This window comes from Salmo salar, chromosome 27, assembly GCF_965601325.2.
Source record: "Salmo salar chromosome 27, fSalSal1, whole genome shotgun sequence".
In the NCBI taxonomy this organism is placed as follows: domain Eukaryota; kingdom Metazoa; phylum Chordata; class Actinopteri; order Salmoniformes; family Salmonidae; genus Salmo; species Salmo salar.
This window is the reverse complement of record NC_138317.1, coordinates 6381546-6405674: the sequence shown is the minus strand read 5'-3', so window position 1 is coordinate 6405674 and position 24129 is coordinate 6381546. Positions and strand designations below refer to the sequence as shown.

Here is a 24129-nt window from a genome sequence, read left to right as displayed (position 1 = left end):
ATTTTCCGATGCTCCATACCAAGCAATTATCTCAAGTTTCAAGGACCACTCAATTGGAACGTCATTCAGTTGTGAAATGCTCCTTCTAACCCGTCTCAATCTGCTTGGAATGGAGCAGTTGGTTTTATGCATTACAACAATGGAGATATTTAGTTGACCAAAATCACAGCACCCTGTCCAATTTGTTGGTAAATAAAGATATGCCTTATCAACACAGATCCAATAATGATCAGTATACGTGGCCATATTGATGTGGAGAGTGAATGTCTGTTTCTGTCTGAATAGTGGTGTACCCCACATTTAGTTTACTGGGAATGCTAGAAGCACATGTTCCATTTATTCAGCTACGTCCTATTGGGAAGACAGTGTAATTAACACATGTTGACATTCCCAGATAGGATTTGTTGAATTGTGGTATGGAGATATTACTTGGGTTGTGACAATGGCATGTTTGGAATGCGGTTCACCGGGTTTGGATTAGAGTAGCTTCTGGTACAGTGTCTTGGGTCTAAAATATTTTTGGTGGACAATCAAATCCACCTCATATTTTTTGTCGATGACAAATCACCATTAATGCGTTTTACCCTGTGAAGGTTTACCCCGTGAAGGTTCAGTTGATAAGAGCACTTCCAGTGCACATAGTGTCATTAATACTGGTCTCTACTGAATACTGTAAGAGTTGTGAGATCGCTGAGTGTGGAAAGACTACTTACATAGCAAGAGCTGTTTTCTACCATCAGTTCAGTTTTTACTGTATGATTAAACAGTGACCATCAAGTGTTTCCCTCGTGATTCCAGCTGTGATGCTCATCAAGTGGATGCATCGACCTCCTCCTCCTCCTCCTCCTGGTATCTAGGCGACTATTGTTTGCTGGACTCCCGTCCTGAGCTGGAGCGGCTGTTACTTAAGTCACACCGTGGGACTATGCTGGTGTTGTATTCTTCAGTTGCATTGTGGACACTACTCTCTCACTCTGGGCTGTACTGCTCCTCCCAGGGTCCATACAGCAGCTGCAATAAGAAGACTGACCACGAAAGCAACAAACATGATGCGTAGAGTGCGGTCCTGGTCCTCCCATGGCATCTGGGGTTGCCTACGACAGGACATCAGCTGGTACATCTTCATCTGGGTTGTGGGGCACCTTCCTACAGTGGTTGGCGTGAACCCACATAGACCTCTCTGCAACTTTCACCGCTGTCTGGGTTGTCAGGAGCACTTGGAATGGACCAGTCCAGCGCTGTTGGTGCCAGGCCTTTCTGCGGAGGTCCTTGATGACCACCCAATTGCCTGGTTGAAGTTTGTGGAGGGGTCCTTACTTTTATTCAGGTAAAGCTGCTTTTACCCTGGGAAAAATAGACTTCAGAACATTGTTAAGTGCAGCACAGTAACTTACCATTTGATCCTTGCAACCCATCAATGTCAACCTGTTCTGTGGGAATGGAGTGTTAAGCATTATCATGGGTTTTCCTGTGTGTATTTCATGAGGCGCTAAACCAGTGGTACGATGGGCGTGTCCACACATGTACATCAGAGGCATTACTGTTACCCATGGCAATCTGGTCTCAGCCATCAGTTTAATCAATTTAATTTTCAGTGTTTGGTTGGCTCTCTCTGAGATCACCACTGGACGGATGATAACTACAATGTATTTACAGGTCAATCTGCAAACTTTCAGAGATGTTCGGAATAACACTATTTACAAAATGAGAGCCGTTCAATTTGGACGGCAGGCCTCACTTAGGGAAGATTTCCCTTAGTAGGTCCTTTGCCACAGTCATTGCTGTGGCATGCTTACAAAGAAATTATTCTACCCATTTGGAGAAGGCATCAACCAGGCAGTATGTATACCCCTGGCATAGAGTAAGCTCAATGAAGTCCATTATTATGTGCTCAAAAGGTCCTTCAGGCCTTGGGTGGGCTGACATAAGCAGCCTTTGCCTACATTGTTAGTCATACAAATCAAACACTTAGCACAAAATCCAGGAGGAAACCAAAAAATGATGTACAATTTCTACTACTCCCCCTTTGACACGTGATCTTGGCCAGCAAGATCTGGGTAAAATGGGAAGGCCGTCAAAGGAACACTTCTTCCTCCACTGTCTCACCTCCCCAGGCTCTGCGCCTGATTGCAGATCAGAAACACCCTGTAATTAAAACATATTTACATTTACATTTTAGTCATTTAGAAGACGCTCTTATCCAGAGTGACTTACAGTAGTGAATGCATACATTTCATACGTTTCATACATTTTTTTTTCTTCTCCGTACTGGCCCCCCGTGGGAATCGAACCCACAACCCTGGCGTTGCAGACACCATGCTCTACCAACTGAGCCACACGGGACCATATTTGCTGCAGAAACAAAAAGTGAAACCATTTGGAGAGTGGGGGAAACAATCAACATGGCAGCTGCTTTTGCAGCCATGTCAGCCATAGCATTCCCTTTAGAGACAGTTTTTCATATTTCGCAATCAGTTTAGAATGTGAAATCGTCTTACCAGATGATGTAAGGAACCCACGATGCAGCCACAATGTTCCAAAATCGTGCACCACCCCGACCGCGTATCTGCTATCAGTATAAATGGTAACAGTTTTATCCTTAGCTAGAATGCACGCCCTAGTCAGTGAAAACAATTCTGCAGCCTGAGCTGACAGATGTGATGGCAGTTTTGCACTCTAAAGTATCTACAGCAGTAGTAACTCCGTAGGCAGTGGTGGAAAAAGTACAACATATTCATACTTGAGTCATTTTCTATTAAAGTATCTTTACTTTTACTCAAGTGAAAGTCACCCTGTAAAATACTACTTGAGTAAAAGTCTGAAAGTATTTGGTTTTAAAAATATTTGCCAACTGACGATTATGGGGAACCACATGATTGTGCTGGCATTGTGGAGCAGGTCTGTAAACCCCACCCTGAGCTCTCTGTGCCATTTTCAGCAAGAAACACTAACAGAGCTCTGATGTCGACTTCACATGCTTGTTCAGAACACAGTAACTGGTCGACATACTGTATTAACATAATTTTGTGCCAAAGCAGCAGAAAATCCCACCAGCGATACCGAGTAACCTTGGGGGCAGATGGTCTAAGTCCAACGCTTGTTTAAAAACGTAAACACGAACCAGAACTGGGATTCTGGTGCGACGGGAATGCAAAAAAAAAAAGCATTAGCCAAATCAACAACTGAAAACCATTTTGCCGACACAGAAGATAGAATCGTAATGGGGTTTGGCACAACAGGAGCCATTGCATAAACTGCATTGTTAACAGGTCTGAGATCTTGAACAAAACGGCAATCACCTGAGACTTTTCATACAGGAAGAATGGCGGTACTACAGGGAGAGTCTGGACAAGGCACAATAGCTCCTCTTTCTACCAATGAAGCATGAACGGGTAATCCCCTTGACAGCTTCCTCAGGGGATACTGAGTTCACCTTGGTCTGTGTGGGCCCTTAGGTGTGACAGTAAGCGGTTCAACCCCCCCCCCCCCCCCCCCCCTTCGCCCAATGTCATATTTATCTTTAGCCCATAGAGTCCGGGAGACCAATCAACAAGGGCGACTCATTCTCCATGGAAATCATCTGTTTAGTGCGATCAAGGCCATGTACATCTCATTGAACATGTACAGCCCAACAAATGGAACACACAAAGTATGTATGCTGGGGGAGAATTTAGACCCATCCCTGCAACGCAGACTTAAACCAAATACCAATATCCTCCCAAGCAGCAACATCTGTTTTTAGCTACCGATACACGTGGCACCCTGTCACTAAATACATACAACAAAGCCTGTTCTGTAGTCAATTTAACACTTAAAGCACAAAATTAGGGCCCACTATACATGTCACTGCAAAGTAAGCTCTCTTGGGTATGGTCCCGGTCAGCCAACTTTGTTCATAATCTAAATCTCTTGTCAATAGTGAGAAATGTGCGATCCAATGTAAGCCAGTCTGTGACATAAAGCTACCTTCTGTTTCCAACAACTGCGAGCAGTTGATACATTTTCATCAGTAGGGTCATAGTGTGACCCGTGAATATCCTGTACGTCCCATGCATAGTACCACTCATGTTGAGACCGTGTCGGACAACATCATGAGGCGACGTCTCCTGAGGCTGTACAACAGTGAGGGCTTTTCCTTCACAAAGAATATGAATTCCCAATTTACAGAGATCGCTTCCTGCCAACTTTACAGGACAACATTCCCCCAAAAATGTATTGATGGTTAGTGCATGTGTTATTAACTTTAACAGGTAGGGGCATTGTGAACAACTCTTTCATAGTCACTCCCGAAGCTCCTACAGTGGTGGGAGGTTTGGACATCAATTCTAAATCTATGACAGACATTGCAGATTACGTTCCCCCCCACCTCACTGCCCCCTGGTCGGTAGGTTCGTTTCGACATGTTCTGGCGAAATGTCCCTCCTTTCCACAGTTGTAACAAGCAAATTTCCTGTTGTTGCTCTTGTCTGGCCCACCCGTTAGCACTGGCTCCCCCTCTTCATCTACCTGTTCCTCTTCCCCTCTGTCCATCATTTTGAGGTGTTCGCTGAGCCTGCCACTGCTGGCCCTGTCCTTGATTAAAAAGCCAGCTGTGCAGCTTGTAACTTCACTCCTTCTTTTTCTATTCTCTGTTTTGTCTTGTCTTCTTGAGACAGTTGCTGCCTCTCAGCATATTTTCAGTGTTCAATAACTGCTTGTAGACTGGTAGTTTCCCAGCCAATGCAGGTCATTTTAACCTGTTTACCAAGGGCTGGCAAAAGTCCATTCATTAGGTCAGATTTAAAGAGGCTGTCATAGTCATTGCGGCGGCCATCAGTCATTGGTTTGAGCCCGCTATGCTTTCAGTAGCAGGTTTCCAGCCCATGTCTAGTGTTCCAATGACTCTCTAGCTTTCTGCGTGCAACTATGGATAGCTGCCCAATCAGTCATGGGTGGGTAATGTTTATTTTATTTGATCACACAGTGTAACCAGTTGGGTCTGATACGCTCCACCCTCTTCCCATTGGTAGTTTTCATCAAAGCCTCCCTCAACGTCTGCCCATCGCAACCTCATCTTAACACGACAAATGTGTGTGATCTCAGCTGCAGATGGCTTGTACAGTCGGGCCATCTTAAGTAGCTGTGTGGTAAAATCACCAGTGTCCTTTGTAAGATTTGTATGTTCTTTAGCAATGTCCTTCATTTCGTCCTGTCTTCTGGATGTCGACGAGCGGGTGCCATTCGACATGGCCCTCCTCACCGTCCACAGATCGCGGTTGTGAATTAGAGAACGTTACCAGAGGTGCTTGGAGAAAGGTTGTGTTCAAGTCCCCTTTTTTTATCTGTTCTGGTCGTGACCGTTGCGGGTAAGGGACTTAGCTGCGTGGTAGGGGTCGGCATCGATGGTGGACTAAGTTCCCAGAGTCCATCAACACCAGAGACAGGACTCAATGTGGGCGATGCATGGATCGGACTTCTGCTCCTCCGAGTGGTCTGCTGGTAGAGCTGCGGTGGGGGAGACGGCTGAGCGAGCTGCTGTCGGACAACCAGGGCTGGTGCTGGTGAAGTGGATACAGGGGTATAATAGGGGGTGGAAACATCATCATCATCATCTATGTTTTTCCTCTTCTTATCTTCCTCCGTGTGTTTCTTCTTGTTACTTTCTTTCAGCATTATTCCTTTAACTTTCCTGTCTGTCTTTTGGCTTCCCTCTCCCACTTTCTAAACATACCCCAATCTATTAGACATTTCTTGGCTTTCTTGGTTTCCTCAAACTTCTCTAAGTTATTTCTACATTCTGCTAATAAAATTTCAATCAATGTGCCTTTTTAAGGGAAAATCTGCTACTTTGTGCCAGAGCGGTACCTGTTCCAGAATGTCCCTGCCCCATTTATCTGCCATTACCTTCACTGGTCCCGTGAGCATATCAGTCAGGCAAGGTTCTCCCTTGCTGCTCTTGGCTCCCATTGTGAAACTCCACTATATATATAAACAAACAAACAAACAGTGTTTAATTTGTGTTAGGTTCTAAATATCAGAGTAAGAACTCAACGGACACTATGAAAGCTTAAACCAAGTTTATTCACCCCGAAGGATCGAAAAGCTGAACAGACAAAGACATGGTTCCACCAGTGGTGGTATATATACCCCAATTTGGGGTGGAATCTCTTCCTTCTCTCTAAACACTACATCTCTGTTGCTAGGCAGGAAACTATGTGATACGGGCAATAAACTGTTCCTTCTCCATTAATGTGACCTGACCTCGACCCCATTCATCACTGATCCACAGCTCTCTCCCCTTATCAGTGCTCGTTTTCCCTGCACTCAGCACATTCCAAGCTTAATTGCACCCACCATATACCTTCTTCCTACAGACCCTAGACTATGGCACCCCTCATGTCTCTATTATAACTAATGATTAATCATATTTAAAGTTTAGAAATCCGAACCCACCCATCTTCCTTTCTTATAATTCTAAAATATATTTTCTTCATTATTATATGTTATTTTAAATGTTATACCCACATGGCAGTTCCTCCTATGCAAATTCCCACGTAGGTTTTAAATTTATAGCTGGTTTCCCAATCATAACTAGCTTTTACCAGTACACTGATTCATTCATTTTCTTTTACAATGTTTGTCTAACCTGCAGGAATATTTTTGACTTGAACCTCAGGACCCTGTCCTGGAATCACATAGCTCATACATTTACATCTTACGATGGTAACCCATGGCATATTTCTTCAGGACTTTGTCCTGGTATCGCTATAGTACCTCAGGATATTATTCTGGAATTGCTTTCATAAGGACTCTCTCCTGGTTATCTCTTACACACGTGACTTCAAATAAAATCTAATTTTATTTGTCACATGCGCCGAATACAACAGGTGTAGACCTTACAGTGAAATGCTTACTTACAATCCCTTAACCAACAATGCAGTTTTAAGAAAATACCTTTAAAAAAAAGTATGAGATACGAATAACAAATTAAAGAGCAGTAGTAAATAACAATAGCAGGGGGTAACAATACAGGGGGTACAGAGTCAATGTGCGGGGACACCGGTGTCGAGGTAATATGTAAATGTAGGTAGAGTTATTAAAGTGACTGCATAGATCATAACAGAGTAGTAGCAGCAGCGTAAAAAGGGGGGAGTGGGCAATGCAAATGCAAAGTCTGGGTAGCCCTTTGATTAGATGTTCAGGAGTCTTTTTGCTTGGGGGTAGAAGCTGTTTAGAAGCCTCTTGGACCTAGACTTGGCGCTCCGGTACCTCTTGCTATGCAGTAGCAGAGAGAACAATCCATGACTCTGACGCCGCCTGGTATAGAGGTCCTGGATGGCAGGAAGCTTAGCCCCGGTGTTGTACTGGGCCGTACGCACTACCCTCTGTAGTGCCTTGCGGTCGGAGGCTGAGCAGTTGCCATACCAGGCCGTGATGCAACCCATCAGGATGCTCTCGGTGGTGCAGCTGTAAAACATTTTGAGGATCTGAGGACCCATGCCAAATCTTTTCAGTCTCCTGAGGGGGAATAGGCATTGTCATGCCCGCTTCACGACTGTCTTTGGTGTGCTTGGACCATGTTAATTTGTCAGTGATGTGGATGCCAAGGAACTTGAAGCTCTCAACCTGCTCCACTACAGCCCCGTCGATGAGATTGGGGGCGTGCTCGGTCCTCTTTTTCCTGTAGTCCACAATCATCTCCTTTGTCTTGATCACATTGAGGAGAGGTTGTGGTGCTTGCACTACACGGTCAGGTCTCTGACCTCCCTATAAGCTGTCTCATCGTTGTCGGTGATCAGGCCAACCACTGTTGTCATCGGCAAACTTAATGATGGAGTTAGAGTTGTGCCTGGCTATGCAGTCATGAGTGAACAGGGAGTACAGGAGGGGACTGAGCACGCACCCCTGAGGGGCCCCGTGTTGAGGATCAGCGTGGCGAATGTGTTGTTACCTACCCTTACCACCTAGGGGCGGCCTGTCAGGAAGTCCAGGATCCAGTTGCAGAGGGAGGTGTTTAGTCCCAGTATCCTTAGCTTAGTGATGAACTTTGAAGGCACTATGGTGTTGAACGCTGAGCTGTAGTCAATGAATAGCATTTTTGCATAGGTGTTCCTTTTGTCTAGGTGTGAAAGGGCAGTGTGGAGTGCAATCATCTGCCGCATCTGTGGATCTGTTGGGGTGGTATGCAAATTGGAGTGGGTCTAGGGTTTCTGGGATAATGGTGTTGATGTGAGCCATGACCAGCCTTTCAAAGCATTTCATGGCTACAGACGTGAGTGCTACGGGTCGGTATTAATTTAGGCAGGTTACCTTAGTGTTCTTGGGCACAGGGATTATGGTGGTCTGCTTGAAACATGTTGGTATTACAGACTTAGTCAGGGACAGGTTAAAAATGTCAATGAAGACACTTGCCAGTTGGTCAGCACATGCTCGTCCTGATAATCCGTCTGACCCTGCGGCCTTGTGAATGTTGACCTGTTTAAAGGTCTTACATTGGCTGCGGAGAGCGGGATCACACAGTCGTCCGGAACAGCTGATTCTCTCATGCATGTTTCAGTGTTACTTGCCTCGAAGCAAGCATAGAAGTTATTTAGTTCGTCTGGTAGGCTCATGTCCCTGAGCAGCTCTCGGCTGTGCTTCCCTTTGTAATAGTTTGCAAGCCCTGCCACAGCCGTTGAGCATCGGAGCCGGTGTAGTACGATTCGATCTTAGTCCTGTATTGACGCTTTGCCTGTTTGATTGCTCATCAGAGGGAATAGCTGGATTTCTTTATAAGCTTCCAGGTTAGAGTCCCGCTCCTTGAAAGCGGCAGCTCTACCCTTTTTAGCTCAGTGCGAATGTTGCCTGTAATCCATGGCTTCTGGTTGGGTACAGTCACTGTGGGGACGACGTACATATATCATCCCTCGGTCTCCTCGGGAGCAATCAGCAAGCGGAGTTAGCCATCCCTCCTCATCGCCAAATTGTGGTAGCAATTCTATTGGAAGAGAGAGACCGACTCTTTCAAACAACAATTTTATAAGATTTGCAAAAATGAAGCAATCATCCATCACCAAGAATGGCTGAGTTGAAAAAAGTTAAATTGCTTTATAGAGAAAATACAACCCCTTTCTGTATACGTCGCAGTCAGCTGATGGTGTGTAAAAGGTAATTAGTTGTCCGTGCAGACTTAAGATAGACGGTTGAGCCCTCGGGCTATCAAGCTTGTGCTAACTGCATTCAAAAGAACTCTATGCACTCCTTTCTGCAAGTTTCCAAAGTTTGTGACTTTCTGTAGATAGTAAACCCACGGGATGTCACATTCTGCAGTTGCACCCAAATGGCTCTTAGTCATAAGACAGGGCTTACAGCTACAGTTGAAGTCGGAAGTTTACATAGACTTAGGTTGGAGTCATTGAAACTCATTTTTCAACCACTCCACAAATGTATTGTTAACAAACTATAGTTTTGGCAAGTCGGTTGGGACATTTACTTTGTGCATGATACAAGTAATTTTTCCAACAATTGTTTACAGACAGATTATTTCACTTATAATTCACTGTGTCACAATTCCAGTGGGTCAAGATTACATACACTAAGTTGACTATAGCTTTAAACAGCTTGGAAAATTCCAGAAAATTATATCATGGCTTTAGAAGCTTCTGATAGGCTACTTGACAACATTTGAGTCAATTGGAGGTGTACCTGTGGATGTATTTCAAGACCAACCTTCAAACTCAATGTCTCTTTGCTTGACATCATGGGAAAATCAAAAGAAATCAGCCAAGACCTCAGAAAAAAATTGTAGACCTCCACAAGTCTGGTTCATCTTTGGGAGCAATTTCCAAACGCCTGAAGGTACCACGTTCATCTGTACAAACAATAGTACGCAAGTATAAACACCATGGGACCACGCAGCCGCCATACCGCTCAGGAAGGAGACGCGTTCTGTCTCCTAGAGATGAACGTACTTTGGTGTGAAAATTGCAAATCAATCCCAGAACAACAGCAAAGGACCTTGTGAAGATGCTGGGGGAAACGGGTACAAAAGTATCTACAGTTGAAGTCGGAAGTTTACATACACCTTAGCCAAATACATTTAAATTCAGTTTTTCACAATTCCTGACATTTAATCCTAGTAAAAAGCCCCTGTCTTAGGTCAGTTAGGATCACCACTTTATTTTGTGAAATGTCAGAATAATAGTAGAGAGAATGATTTATTTCAGCTTTTATTTCTTTCATCACATTCCCAGTGGGTCTGAAGTTTACATACACTCAATTAGTATTTGGTAGCATTGCCTTTTCAGGTAGCCTTCCACAAGCTTCCCACAATAAGTTGGGTGAATTTTGGCCCATTCCTTCTGACAGAGCTGGTGTAACTGTGTCAGGTTTGAAGGCCTACTTGCTCGCACACGCTTTTTCAGTTCTGCCCACAAATGTTCTATAGGATTGAGGTAAGGGCTTTGTGATGGCCACTCCAATACCTTGACTTTGTGGTCCTTAAGCCATTTTGCCACAACTTTGGAAGTATGCTTGGGGTCATTGTCCATTTGGAAGACCCATTTGCGACCAAGCTTTAACTTCCTGACTGATGTCTTGAGATATTGCTTCAATATGTCCACATAATTTTCCTTCCGTCATGATGCCATCTATTTTGTGAAGTGCACCAGTTCCTCCTGCAGCAAAGCACCCCCACAACATGATGCTGTCACCCTCGTGCTTCACGGTTGGGATGGTGTTCTTCGGATTGTAAGCCTCCCCCTTTTTTGCTCCAAACATTATGATGGTCATTATGGCCAAGCAGTTCTATTTTTGTTTCATCAGACCAGAGTACCTTTTGGAGAAATGTCCTATCTTTGTCCCCATGTGCAGTTGCAAATGGTAGTCTGGCTTTTTGATGGCAGTTTTGGATCAGTGGCTTTTTCCTTGCTGAGCGGCCTTTCAGGTTATGTTGATATAGGACTCGTTTTACTGTGGATATACAGTTGAAGTTGGAAGTTTACATACACTTAGGTTGGAGTCATTAAAACTTCCGACAACTGTAAGTCACACCAAGACAAGTTTGTATCAGGTTAGAAAAAACACTAGCATATATCAAGACTATTCTTTAAGCAGTAAAACACAGGATAGCTTGACTAATTATTAGAGGTCGACCGATTAATCGTCATGGCCGATTTCAAGTTTTCATAACAATCGATAATCTGCATTTATGGACGCCGATTATGGCCAATTACACTGCACTCCGCGAGGAGACTGCGTGGCAGGCTGACCACCTGTTACGCAAGTGCAGCAAGGAGCCAAGGTAAGTTGCTAGCTAGTATTAACCTTATCTAATAAAAACAATCAATCTTAACATAATCACTAGTTAACTACACATGGTTGATGATATTACTAGTTTAACAAGCTTGTCCTGCGTTTCAAATAATCACTGTGGTACTTATTCATTTATCATCGAATCGTAGCCTACTTCGCCAAACGGGTGATGATTTAACAAGCGCATTCACGAAAAAAGCACTGTAGTTGCACCAATGTACATAACCATGAACATTAATGCCTTTCTTAAAATCAATACACAAGTATATTTTTTTAAACCTGCATATTTAGTTAAAAGAAATTCATGTTAGCAGGCAATATTAACTAGGGAAATTGTGTCACTTCTCTTGCGTTCTGTGCAAGCAGAGTCAAGGTATATTCAGCAGTTTGGGCCGACTGGCTCGTTGCGAACTGTGAGAAGACCATTTCTTCCTAACAAAGACCGTAATTAATTTGCCAGAATTTTACATAATTATGACATAACATTGAAGGTTGTGCAATGTAACAGCAATATTTAGACTTATGGATGCCACCCATACGATAAAATACAGAATGATTCCATATTTCACTGAAAGAATAAACGTTTTGTTTTCTAAATGATAGTTTCCGGATTTTACCATATTAATGACCAAAGGCTTGTATTTCTGTGTGTTTATTATATTATAATTAAGTCTATGATTTGATGTATCAGTCTGACTGAGTGGTGGTAGGCAGCAGCAGACTCGTAAGCATTCGTTCAAACAGCACTTTCCTGCATTTCCCAGCAGCTCTTCGCAATGCTTGAAGCAGAGTGCTGTTTGACTTCAAGCCTATCAACTCCCGAGATTAGGCTGGCAATACTATAGTGCCTATAAGAACATCCAAAAGTCAAAGGCATATGAAATACAAATGGTATAGAGAGAAATAGTCCTATAATTCCTATAATAACCACAACCTAAAACTTCTTAACTGGGAATATTGAAGACTCATGTTAAAAGGAACCACCAGCTTTCATATGTTCTCATGTTCTGAGCAAGGAACTTAAACGTTAGCTTTTTTTTACATGGCACATATTGCACTTTTACTTTCTTCTCCAACACTGTGTTTTTGCATTATTTAAACCAAATTTAACATGTTTCATTATTTATTTGAGACTAAATTGATTTTATTTCTAAATTATATTAAGTTAAAATAAGTGTTCATTGTTCATTCAGTATTGTTGTAATTGTCACACATATATATATATTTGTGTATATACATACAAACAAACAAACCCGATTTAATCGGTATCGGCGTTGAAAAATCATAATCTGTCGCCTACTAATTATGTAATTTTCCACGACTGTGTATTTATTTTGGTTATTTCCATAGCCTTAGTATACCATGTACAAGATGGCATTAGGTGTAAGATGTTTACCGGTGTCTACAATATGGCATTGGGTGTAAATTGTTACCTGTGCCCTACAATATGGCACCAGGTGTAAAATGGTTCCCTTTGTCTCTCCAACAGCTGAGGTGAAGCGAGTTGGAGACACCCTCCTCGGCATGGCCACTCAGTGTGTCCAGGTGAAGAACGTGGTGAAGACGTCCCCCCAGACCCTCTCCAACCTCTGCCTCAAGATCAACGTCAAACTGGGGGGCATCAACAACATCCTGGTCCCACACCAACGGTAAAGCAAAGTGAAAGAACGGGTGTGTGTGGCCACAGGCAGAAAACCCCTATTTAGCAGAAACGCATATATACTTTATGATGGAAAACACCTATGAGTGACAGGAAGAGACTGACTGCTGCGATGGATGGCAAAGACCGTTCTTCTGAAACGTGTCAGTCTATTCTTGTTCTGAGAAATGAAGGCTATTCCATGTGAGAGATTGCCAAGAAACTGAAGATCCAGTCTCAAAGTCAACAGTGAAGAGGCGCCTCCGGGATGCAGGCCTTCTAGGCAGAGTTCCTCTGTCCAGTGTCTGCGTTCATTTGCCCATCTTAATCTTTTCTTTTTATTGGCCAGTCTGAGATGTCTTTTTCTTTGCAACTCTGCCTAGAAGGCCAGCATCCCAGAGTCGCCTCTTCACTGTTGACGTTGAGACTAATGTTTTGCTGGTACTATTTAATGAAGCTGCCAGTTGAGGACTTGTGAGGCATCTGTTTCTCAAACTAGACACTCTAATGTACTTGTCGTCTTGCTCAGTTGTACACCGGGGCCTCCCAATCCTCTTTCTATTCTATTTAGAGCCAGTTTGCGCTGTTCTGTGAAGGGAGTAGTACACAGCGTTGTACGAGATCTTCAGTTTCTTGGCAATTTCTTACATGGAATAACCTTCATTTCTCCGAACAAGAATAGACTGACGAGTTTCAGAAGCATGTTATTTTTTTCTGGCCATTTTGAGCCTGTAATCGAACCCATAAATGCTGATGCTCCAGATACTCAACTAGTCTAAAGAAGGCCAGTTTTATTAATTCTTTAATCAGAACAACAGTTTTCAGCTGTGCTAACATAATTGCAAAAGGGTTTTCTAATGATCAATTAGCCTTTTAAAATGATAAACTTGGATTAGCTAATACATCGTGCCATTGGAACACAGGAGTGATGGTTGCTGATAATGGGCCTCTGTATGCCTCTTATAATCGGCCTCTGTACGCCTCTTATTCCATTAAAAAACTGCCGTTTCCAGCTACAATAGTCATTTACAACATTAACAATGTCTACACTGTTTTTCTGATCAATTTGATGGTATTTCATTGGACAAACAAATTGCTTTTCTTTCAAAAACAAGGAAATTTTAAAGTGACCCCAAAGTTTTGGACGGTAGTATATGTCTGATGTTTGTCTCTCTCTCTCCACCCAGTCCCTCAGTGTTCCAGCAGCCTGTTATCTTCCTGGGGGCCGACGTCACTCACCCTCCAGCTGGAGACGGAAAGAAGCCATCCATCGCAGCGGTCAGTCTCTTCCTGTCACTCTAGTTTCCACTTTCCTCACAAACACTGCCTTGTCTATCTAGTTGTCATGGAGTCTGATGGATCTAGTACATTGGTAATCTACTAGTTTGTTTTATTACATAGACCCCTACAATAGCCTTCTGAAAACATGGTGTCAGAAGTCATGTTTCTGACCATCTTCCTCTCTCTGGCTCTATCCAGGTGGTGGGCAGTATGGACGCCCACCCCAGCAGGTACTGTGCCACCGTGAGGGTCCAGAGACCCAGACAGGAGGTGATCCAGGACCTGGCCTCCATGGTGCGGGAACTCCTCATCCAGTTTTACAAGTCCACCCGCTACAAACCCACCAGAATAATATTTTACAGGGATGGCGTGTCAGAGGGTCAGTTCAGACAGGTTAGTTAAAAACAATTGTCCCCCTCAGTCTCTCATTTAAAGTTGACAGCCAAGCCAAATGATGTCCCTATTGTGAGAAATACATTTATTACAAATAGCAATGTTCTTCATAGACTATTAGCCTTAAACTTAAATTCGTCACCGCTTGCCACTCTTTGCTGGTGAGTTGACTTCTCTCTGTGTGGCAGGTGCTGTACTATGAGCTGCTGGCCATCAGGGAAGCCTGTATCATGTTGGAGAAGGAGTACCAGCCGGGCATCACCTACATCGTGGTGCAGAAACGCCACCACACACGCCTCTTCTGTGCAGACCGCAATGAGCGGGTAAGCGGTGCTATGGATCTTGCCTTGTACATTAATGATTGACTTTATCTGCCAGGCTTAGATTGAACTGTTTTTAAATGGGGTGTTGTTTCTTTGGCAGGTTGGACGGAGTGGTAACATTCCTGCAGGCACCACTGTGGACACAGATATCACTCACCCCTATGAGTTTGACTTTTACCTCTGCAGCCACGCAGGAATACAGGTGTGTGTCAAGACTCATATCAGGGTTGTGTTCAATAGGCATAAAATGGGAAAACGTTCTACTACTAAAGTCAGCATTCTTATTGGACAAGTTCAGGTAGAATATCCTGCTTATTTCTCCCTAATGTCGACTCTTGCCGTCATTGATACTTTCTCAGAGGTTCGTCGGCCTCTATTGCTTTCCACTACACTTCATTGTCAGTGTTGAATCAATGCTGGTATTCTCTCCATGGAACCTGCATTGTTCCTGTGGTATTACAGACTTAGCCTTCTCCCTCCAGGGTACAAGCAGACCTTCCCACTACCATGTTCTGTGGGACGACAACTGCTTCACAGCTGACGAGTTCCAGCTGCTCACCTACCAGCTGTGCCACACCTACGTCCGCTGCACCCGCTCCGTCTCCATCCCCGCGCCAGCCTACTATGCCCACCTGGTGGCCTTCCGCGCCCGCTACCACCTGGTGGACAAAGAACATGACAGGTGAGGGGGGAAAAGGGATTCATTTCGGTGTGATCGGTATACTTTTCTGTAGGGCTAAAATCAATGTCTCGTGCTGTTTATCAGGTAAAAAGAAACTAGAGGCCGATGTCATGTATTGATTATAAAATAATATTCAAGTTCATTCAAGATAAATGTTCTCTCCCTCTCTTTCTGTCCTTTTCCCTTTCTCGTTTCCTCACTTCCTTCTCTCGAACACACGCAGTGCGGAGGGCAGCCACGTCTCGGGGCAGAGTAATGGCCGAGACCCCACGGCCCTCGCCAAGGCTGTTCAGATTCATCACGACACACTGAGGACTATGTATTTCGCCTGAGCGGTAGAATACCCCTCCCAACACCCCACCCTATCAGCCTCTGTGTCCTAGTGGGGGTCAGCCATCGCACATCGGACTCTGGGCTGGCGCAGCTCTGGTCCTGATGAGGGGATATCAAGCAGCTAAGGATAACAACAACCAGAGGGGAGTACAGCAACGTTATGCAATATGAAACCAGCCAATCCTCTCCCAGCCTGTTCTCCTTTGCTGTGTTTTTAATTAATGGATCGTCTCTGATACTGCTCCTTGAGCTGTGCTCAACTTTTGCTTTGTCTTACTTTCAAAATGCCAGAGTGTAGAAGACAAGACAGGGGAATTGATTGAAAGGATGGTTTCAGGTGGTGGGTGGGGTTATAGCAGGTCCAGTGAGGATCAGTCTTGTTCTTCAACCCAGTGCTGATATGATGACTTGCCTATCCATGTTCAATTGTATAAATTGACCTCTTTTAAATGTCTTCGTTAGCTTGTTGTCATTATATGTGTGTCTTTGTATGTTCTGTAGAAGTCCGATTGCCATGGCGATGCCTGTTAGTCGAGAACGCTTGTGAATCACAGCTATGCCCTTTTTCATAGAGCAAGCTGCTCGCCCAGTTACTCTGCTCTCTTTAAGCCAATGGTGATTTACTTGCAGTCATTGCGCCTGTCAGAGTTTAACACGGCAATCCTCTTTCAATATCAAAAGGCATTTTATTTTTTTTATACAGGTATTGTTTGCCGTACTTTTAGAATATCAACCCTGGCCACACCATGGACCTACTCAGAACCTTTACAGAGTTCACTGTGGTAGCTATAGATTTCACTTTATCTTTATTTTTTTCCTCCTTCTGTGATTTGAGATGAATCTTATTTATCATTTTCAGCAATAGAGCACTGTTCGTTTTGTTTGTGAAATTTGAGCTAAGGAACTGATGTCACACCTTTTAGTGCAATAAGTTGTTAATGCATGAAAAGGGGTTCTATGGTTAACATACCGATTTTTATGTTTTTGGGCCATTATGATCGGATATGGGCAGGTGATAACGGATAAAGAATGTAAACTGGGGCAAGGACTGATGCCACAAAATGGTTAGGTTGTGGGTTATGTGGGGGTGACATGACACAATACGTGTTTTTTTAGTAAATGGGGTGAATTATGTGCCCGTTTTAGGTGGAAAGAAGAATTTGAAAGACCAAGGATGTATCTATTTTAGTTGGAGCTCCTCTGAGATCAGTTAATTAGTTTAGTTATACAGTCAAATAATCTCATCCAGGCATTACTGTAAGCATGATATGTTGTCTAGGAATGTCTGGGGTTAGAGAGCACAGCGTGTATGGCTGCATGGATTCAGTTTCATGATTTCATTTTTAATGTGAATTATTTTTTAATATGTAGACTGATCAATTGAAGGTGGGGACAGTTAGCTAACAGATCTGTATCGTTCATTTTAACCCTCTAGTGGTAGGACTCATTTTGCACTGTTCAAAGTAAGCCTTCAAATTTGAGTTTTATCAAGCCGTTTTGTCACATTTTGAAGGGCATTGTCTCTCTCCCTTTGCCTTGCTGTGCAGTATCCTCCAGGTGAGGCCTTTGGTTTGGTCAAACTGGAACGAGACGAAACTCAATGTGCCTCGTGGGATTGTGAGGGGGAGGACTGGGGTCATCTGCATGGGGCTTGAAGCATGGGTGGTATGAGCCTTGTCCGACTGGGGGACAGCTGATCCCTGCTCTCACTGCAAAAGAAGCGGCAGTGTTGTAGCATGGCCAGCACTCTGCCACACTCATTGTCCTATAGCTACGTGTTACCAGAAACCAAACTAGCTGCTATACCACATGTTATTTTGTTCATATATATTCGTACAAAGAGAGACTATAAAAATATGACAATGTACTGCACTTAAAGATGCATGTGTTTCAGGTGAGACACATACCCTGGTGCTGAGAGGTGCAGTATGGGGGGGGGGGGGTAGTAGAACCCCCTCTTGTATTCAGACATTATGAGCTTCATTGGTGTTTTAAAGGATCAGGAGTAACAGTAGAGAGGACTTTCCACTTATGATACAGGGGACATGCTTTAATTCCCAGAGGGTGTGATATTTTAGTCATCAGTACCCCGGGGGCCAAACTGTATGTGTGAATTAAGTCCCAGCAAAATGTACACTTTCCTGCAAGATGTCAGACATAACCAGCATTTGATTTTACTTAAAGAACAGTGTAGGTATGATCTGATCAACTGTAACTGTGGGCTAATGTGTAGCTGCCCTGCTTGTGTGATTTATTATTATTCTTTTTTTTTTTAAAGCAGTACAACATGAAGGAATTATCTCTCTAAGATGCCACGGAATTGACCTCTAGTGCCCAGTGGGCGGGGTTTTGCATCTAGGGGGGGGGGGGGAACTGCTGCTGTTTGTGGGAGGTGGGAATTTACCAGTTGTGAAGTCGTAAATACTAGTGGGATGCATTCACGTGCTTTGAACTCATTGAGAAATGCCGATTGGCTAATGGCTAACAAGCTGCGTAAACCATAAATGAAAAGTACAGCTCTCATGCTTGCAAACAAATTAGTGTTCAAAAACCATATTAATAGATTGCTATTTAAAAATGTTTTGTTGCATTTAACTTCTGAAAATGCTGTTATCGAGGTAATTTCCTTAGTAGGTGACAGAGGTCACCATGTGGGAGCACAGGATGGACAAATTTCCCACTAGTAATGAGCAGTTGGAGGGCCATTCAAGTGGATTTTCCCAGTTGTATGTGGTAAATTCCCACTTGGTTTACGAATGACGCATTATTCTGAGGCTGGGGGATAGTACAGGGGAGACACATGGCAGCCTACAGTGCATTCGGAAAGTATTCAGACCTCTTTTCTACATTTTGTTACAGCCTTATTCTAAAATGGATTTTCTCCTCATGAATCTACAAACACTACCCCATAATGACAAAACAAAAACTGTTTTTTTGCACAAAAATTATACTTTATTTACATAAGTATTCAAACCCTTAGCTATGAGACTTGAAATTGAGCTGTGGTAAATTCAATTGATTGGATATGATTTGGAAAGGCACAGACCTGTCTATATAAGGTCCCACAGTTGACAGTGCATGTCAGAGCAAAATCCAAGTGATGAAAGTTGAAGGAAATGTCTGAGCTCCATGACAGGATTGTGTCAGCACAGATCTGGGGAAAGGTACCAAAAAATGTCTGCAGCATTGAAGGTCTGCAAGAGCATAGTGGCCTCCGTCATTCAAAAATAGAAGAAGTTTGGAACCACCAAAACTCTTCCCAGAACTGGCCACCCGTCCAAACTGAGCAATCGGGGGAGAAGGGCCTTGGTCAGGGAGGTAACCAAGAACCTGATGGTCACTCTGACAGAGCTCCAGAGTTCCTCTGTGGAGATGGGAAAACCTTCCAGAAGGACAACCATCTCTGCAGCACTCCACCAATCAGGCCTTTTATGATAGAGTGGACAGACGTAAGTATTCCTCAGTTGAAGGCACATGACAGCCTGCTTGGAGTTTGCCAAAAGGCAACTGAAGATTCTCAGACCATGAGAAACAAGATTCTCTGGTCATATGAAACCAAGATTGAACTCCTTGGCCTGAATGCCAAGCGTCACATCTGGAGGAAACCTGGCACTATTTTTACGGTGAAGCATAGTGGTTGCGGCATCATGCTGTGGGGATGTTTTTCAGCAGCGACTGGGAGACTAGTCAGGATCTAAGAAAAGATTAACAGAGAAAAGTACAAAGAGATCCTTGATGAAAACTTGCTCCAGAGCACTCAGGACCTCAGAAGGTTCACCTTCCAACAGGACAACGACCCTAAGCACACATCCAAGACAACGCAGGAGTGGCTTCAGGACATGTCTCTGAATGCCCTTGAGTGGCCCAGCCAGAGCCCGGACTTGAACCAGATGAAACATATGTGTGCAGCAATGCTCCCCATCCATCCTGACAGCTTGAGAGGATATGCAAAGAACAACAGGAGAAACTCCCCAATTACAGGTGTGCCAAGATTGTAGCGTCATACCCAAGAAGACCCAAGAATTGCTGCCAAAGGTACTTCAACAAAGTAAAGAGTCTGAATACTTATGTAAATGTGATATTTCATTTTTTTATTTTTATAAAAACATGTTTTTGCTTTGTCATTATGAGGTATTGTGTTTAGATTAAGGAGGGGGAAAAAACAATTTAAACCATTTTAGAATAAGGCTGTAACGTAACAAAATGTGGAAAAATGTCTGAATAGTTTCCAAATGTACTGTATTTCCTATATAATGGCAGCCCATTGCCTATGTAATGCACTGCTCTTGACCAGGGCTCTGGGAAAAAGTAGTGCACTATGTAGGGAATGCAGTGGCCCATAGTGCACTACTTTTGTTAAGAGCCCTATGTAGGTAATCAGTGGCATTTGGGACTCAACCAGGCTCCTCCATGTGATGCCTCCCCTCTCTAAACACTGGACATCAGATGTCTTCTTTCGTGTTGTTCTAAACCATTTACAATTCTGAAATTGAGATATATTTGTATATTATAATGAACACTTATTTTTGCTAACAAATTCTATAAAAATAAAACAATAATGATAATAAAATATAGAAGACAATGGTAATATGGTCACTAATAATAATCCAAATGCAATAGACTGATGTGGTGTTTATTTGTTCCATGTTCAAGCAAAGCGTGTCGTACCGAAGCTACATCTGTAGCAAATAAATGACCTACTGTGCGGGGGATTGTTGATTTTTTTTTTGGGGGGGCAGGTGTTGTTCTGTAATGACTGATTGGATGAACCTCCCCCCTATTTCCCATCACCCTCCTCTCTGTTCATTGAACTAATCATCTCTGGAGAGTAGCCTAGCTTCCATTCAGTAGATTCCATTCATCTCACAGAGCCTAGTCTACTAGAACAGGTAGTGAATGTGAACTCCATTTTTGAGTGTTGATTTCATCTGAGACATTTCGTCTGATTTTGTGTGTGTGTGTGCATCTCTCAAAGTTTTTTGTGGGAAAGGGTTGTTCATCCTTGGACTATACTCCATAGACCGTGCCTTTTTCTGATGGTGCTGAAAACAAGTAAATAAAAGAAGATATCTTACTTTAAAAACAATGAGGGCAATATGTCCCTCTCTACATTGATACGTATATATTGATACATGACAATACTGTCCAACGTGTGCGCCTGGGTGTCTGTTTGTGTGTACCACTGACATACTGTATGCCAAGAACACAACAATATGCAGAACCAATCAGTTTTGAGGTGTCAGGACCAAAAAAGCTTGTGGAAATGATAAGGTGGGCAGGCACTCACAATGCACAACCAAAAATGTTGCATTTAATAACTAGACACTACAGTGGATATTTTACACTGCCTCCCTAGTGGCAAACTGTTTACTGTAATGCATGGGATTTTCACCCCTGGTTCCCTTTAATCATTTAGTAGATGTTTAGTGATGGTATGTTCTAAAGTGAATAGCAATAAACAATGTGATCTTTAGACTCTGAGCAACTGGCTGTTGGGTTACACCAGGATTGCTTCCCAAATGCCACCCTATTCTCTTTATAGTACTCTAATGTTGGCTCTGGTCAAAAGTAGTGCACTATATAGGAAATAGGGTGCCATTTGGGAAGCAACCCAGGTGTAACCCAACCATTATTCTAGGCTAGACAGAAATACATTTATATTTGTTTAGGACCACTGCTCTGGCATTATACATTTCTTCTGAAGATCTTTATTGAAAGAACTTTGACGTGTTACAGCTAGAGGTTTATAGACAGAGAACAATATGCAGTGGTCCAGTTGTGCCACATGAGTGCCCGCTTCCCTAAGAAAGGATTCCTCTGAATATCTCCAAACCCTGCATCTCTATTGTGGTTGGCTGCACATCGTACTTAATAAGATACAACTGACAAATTGCTTCGGTAACAGTATGCGCTAGATTTTTTGCCCGATTTTATGAAATTATTGTGACACTTTTAGAAGTATAGTTATATGTAAAATACATTTGATTTGTCTTTGTCTGATCCTGGTCCTAAGTTGAGCCTTTTTATTTGTTTGTCATATTTAATTGTTTTAATTAAATACTGTATGTATGAAATCTGTGTTGGTGTATTCATTAAGAATGGATGAGTAATGTATGTTGATCCTTGCTGTCTTTTTCTGCTTCATTCCTAGCCAGACTGAGATATGGTTTTCAACTGTGATGGTGCTGGAGTCAGGTGTGTAACTTGCGGGGAGGTCAAGGCCCCCAATATTTGAGACAAGCCAATTTGACCACCTCAATAATATACCATGATGGATTGGAAATTATTTTCCCATCGTAGCTACTTATTTATCATGATCACGACATAAAAGTCGCTTTGTCGAGATCCTGAAATAAACTCTAGAAATAGGAGTGGACATATTGACAGTATGGCTGAGACAGTGAGCCCATGGTGGATCGGCACATACGTTTTTATTGATTGCTACACTAAGGGATGGTCAATTTCATGCGAACATGCTTTCATTTGTGTAAGTGAGGACTTGGTGAACTGTATATTCTTTAGGTTAGGTTTTATCTTGTGGGGGTTAAGGGCACAGATGACAGACGGGTAGGATTCCAGTTGAGGTGGTTTAATAACACTGAATATGCACCGGCACGGAACCACACAGTGTATGTAGTATGGATGGGCAAAGGCACTTAGTGGTCTGGCAACTTGTTTCAACCAAAGTGTGTTTGGTCTGCAAGTTCAAGAGAGAAATAAAGATACAACAGTGAATGACAGAATACAATCTCCAATTCACCTCTCTTAAACAATTTGCATGGCTATAACGTGACTGTGATAACTTAATGCTATACAGGACCATACAACGCAATTCAAAATGACTGTGACTGCACTAATTAAGATCAAAGTGGTGCCGCTGCACATGTACTACAAAGCATAGCACCATCTTCAGTACAGGGCTACAACTGCACAATTAACTTGAATACCCCCAAACAGTCAAATACAATGTAATACCCATATAATGATATGCCACACACCTATTCAATTACAGGGCATATAAACAACACACTGGGGAACCTTTTCCTTTACAAAAACAGGGTTAAATGTGTGAAATATGACAACCAAAACAGAGAGCCCGCTCGCAATAGCTAGCTCTCAGTAGAAACTACTAATTAGCATAATCATAAATATCACATTATCGCAGAGTGCATCTTCAGACATAAACACCTGAAAGATATGAAATATGTACTTGCATATCAACAAGGACACACACTGGCCTTGGCTAACACACAATGAAAGCTAACGGGTGGGAAAACACACCGATGACTGGAGCTTTCTCACTTGACTTCTCACGAGTTGATATTCTCTAAACTGGAGATTGGTGATGGGTCGTTCGCGAACGAGTCGGCTCCAAGAGCCGACTCTTGTAGGTGAACGTTGGGAGCCGGCTCGCATGTCAGAAGAGCCGAATCTATTTATTTAAAAAAATTAAAATGGGAAAAATCAAAAGATTTAAATGAATAGAATTAACTAATTCAAAGAACGAAAAAATAAAAAATAATATAGGCCTAAATGCTCAAGTGCACACATATTCGTTCTGACTGTCTGCTCAGACTAACAGCCTCACCTGTTGTTCCTGTCAATCAGACACACAGTGTCAACCAATGAACCAAAGATGCGTGAGGGAGGGCCAGAGCCAATTCATTCACAGTCACACACTTAGCAGCCGAGGAGAGAGAGGAAGGACAGCTGTGAAAACAACAGCTGAAAAATGAGTCGGAAGCACAGTAGCATTTGGATGCATTTTAATAATGTAGACAACGTTAGAGCACAGTGTAGAATTTGCCAAAACAAAATCTCATATAAAGCCGGTTCTAAGCACAACCTAGACCGGCAAATCTGAACTGTGCACCCAACTGTGAAGCTTGCTGTAGCGGAGCTTCGAGAAACTAGCGGGCCTGCTAGTGATAGTGGTGGAGCCAGCACCTCCACACGTGAAGATGTATCCACTCAGTCAACTAGACCTGCTAGTGATAGTGGTGGAGCCAGCACCTCCACACGTGAAGATGTATCCACTCAGTCAAGTAGACCTGCTAGTGATAGTGGTGGAGCCAGCACCTCCACACGTGAAGATGTATCCACTCAGTCAAGTAGGACTGCTAGTGATAGTGGTGGAGCCAGCACCTCCACACATGGAGATGTATCCACTCAGTCAAGTAGGCCTGCTAGTGATAGTGGTGGAGATG

The 24129-nt window shown here is 43.1% G+C and overlaps 1 protein-coding gene across 3 annotated transcripts in view; it reads left to right on the top strand.

The window, feature by feature from the left end:
* The window catches only part of i2c3 (Eukaryotic translation initiation factor 2C 3), a 54989-nt gene extending 32993 nt beyond the window's left edge, over positions 1–21996 (top strand). For all 3 annotated transcript variants that reach the window (XM_014176829.3, XM_014176830.3, XM_014176828.3), the window contains exons 13-19: positions 12761–12920; positions 14098–14188; positions 14390–14584; positions 14773–14907; positions 15008–15109; positions 15390–15589; positions 15813–21996. In XM_014176829.3, coding sequence (XP_014032304.1) covers positions 12761–12920; positions 14098–14188; positions 14390–14584; positions 14773–14907; positions 15008–15109; positions 15390–15589; positions 15813–15921 — 992 coding nt within the window. In that variant the 3' untranslated portion in view covers positions 15922–21996. The remainder of the gene's footprint in view (positions 1–12760; positions 12921–14097; positions 14189–14389; positions 14585–14772; positions 14908–15007; positions 15110–15389; positions 15590–15812) is intronic.
* Positions 21997–24129: the final 2133 nt, after the last annotated feature.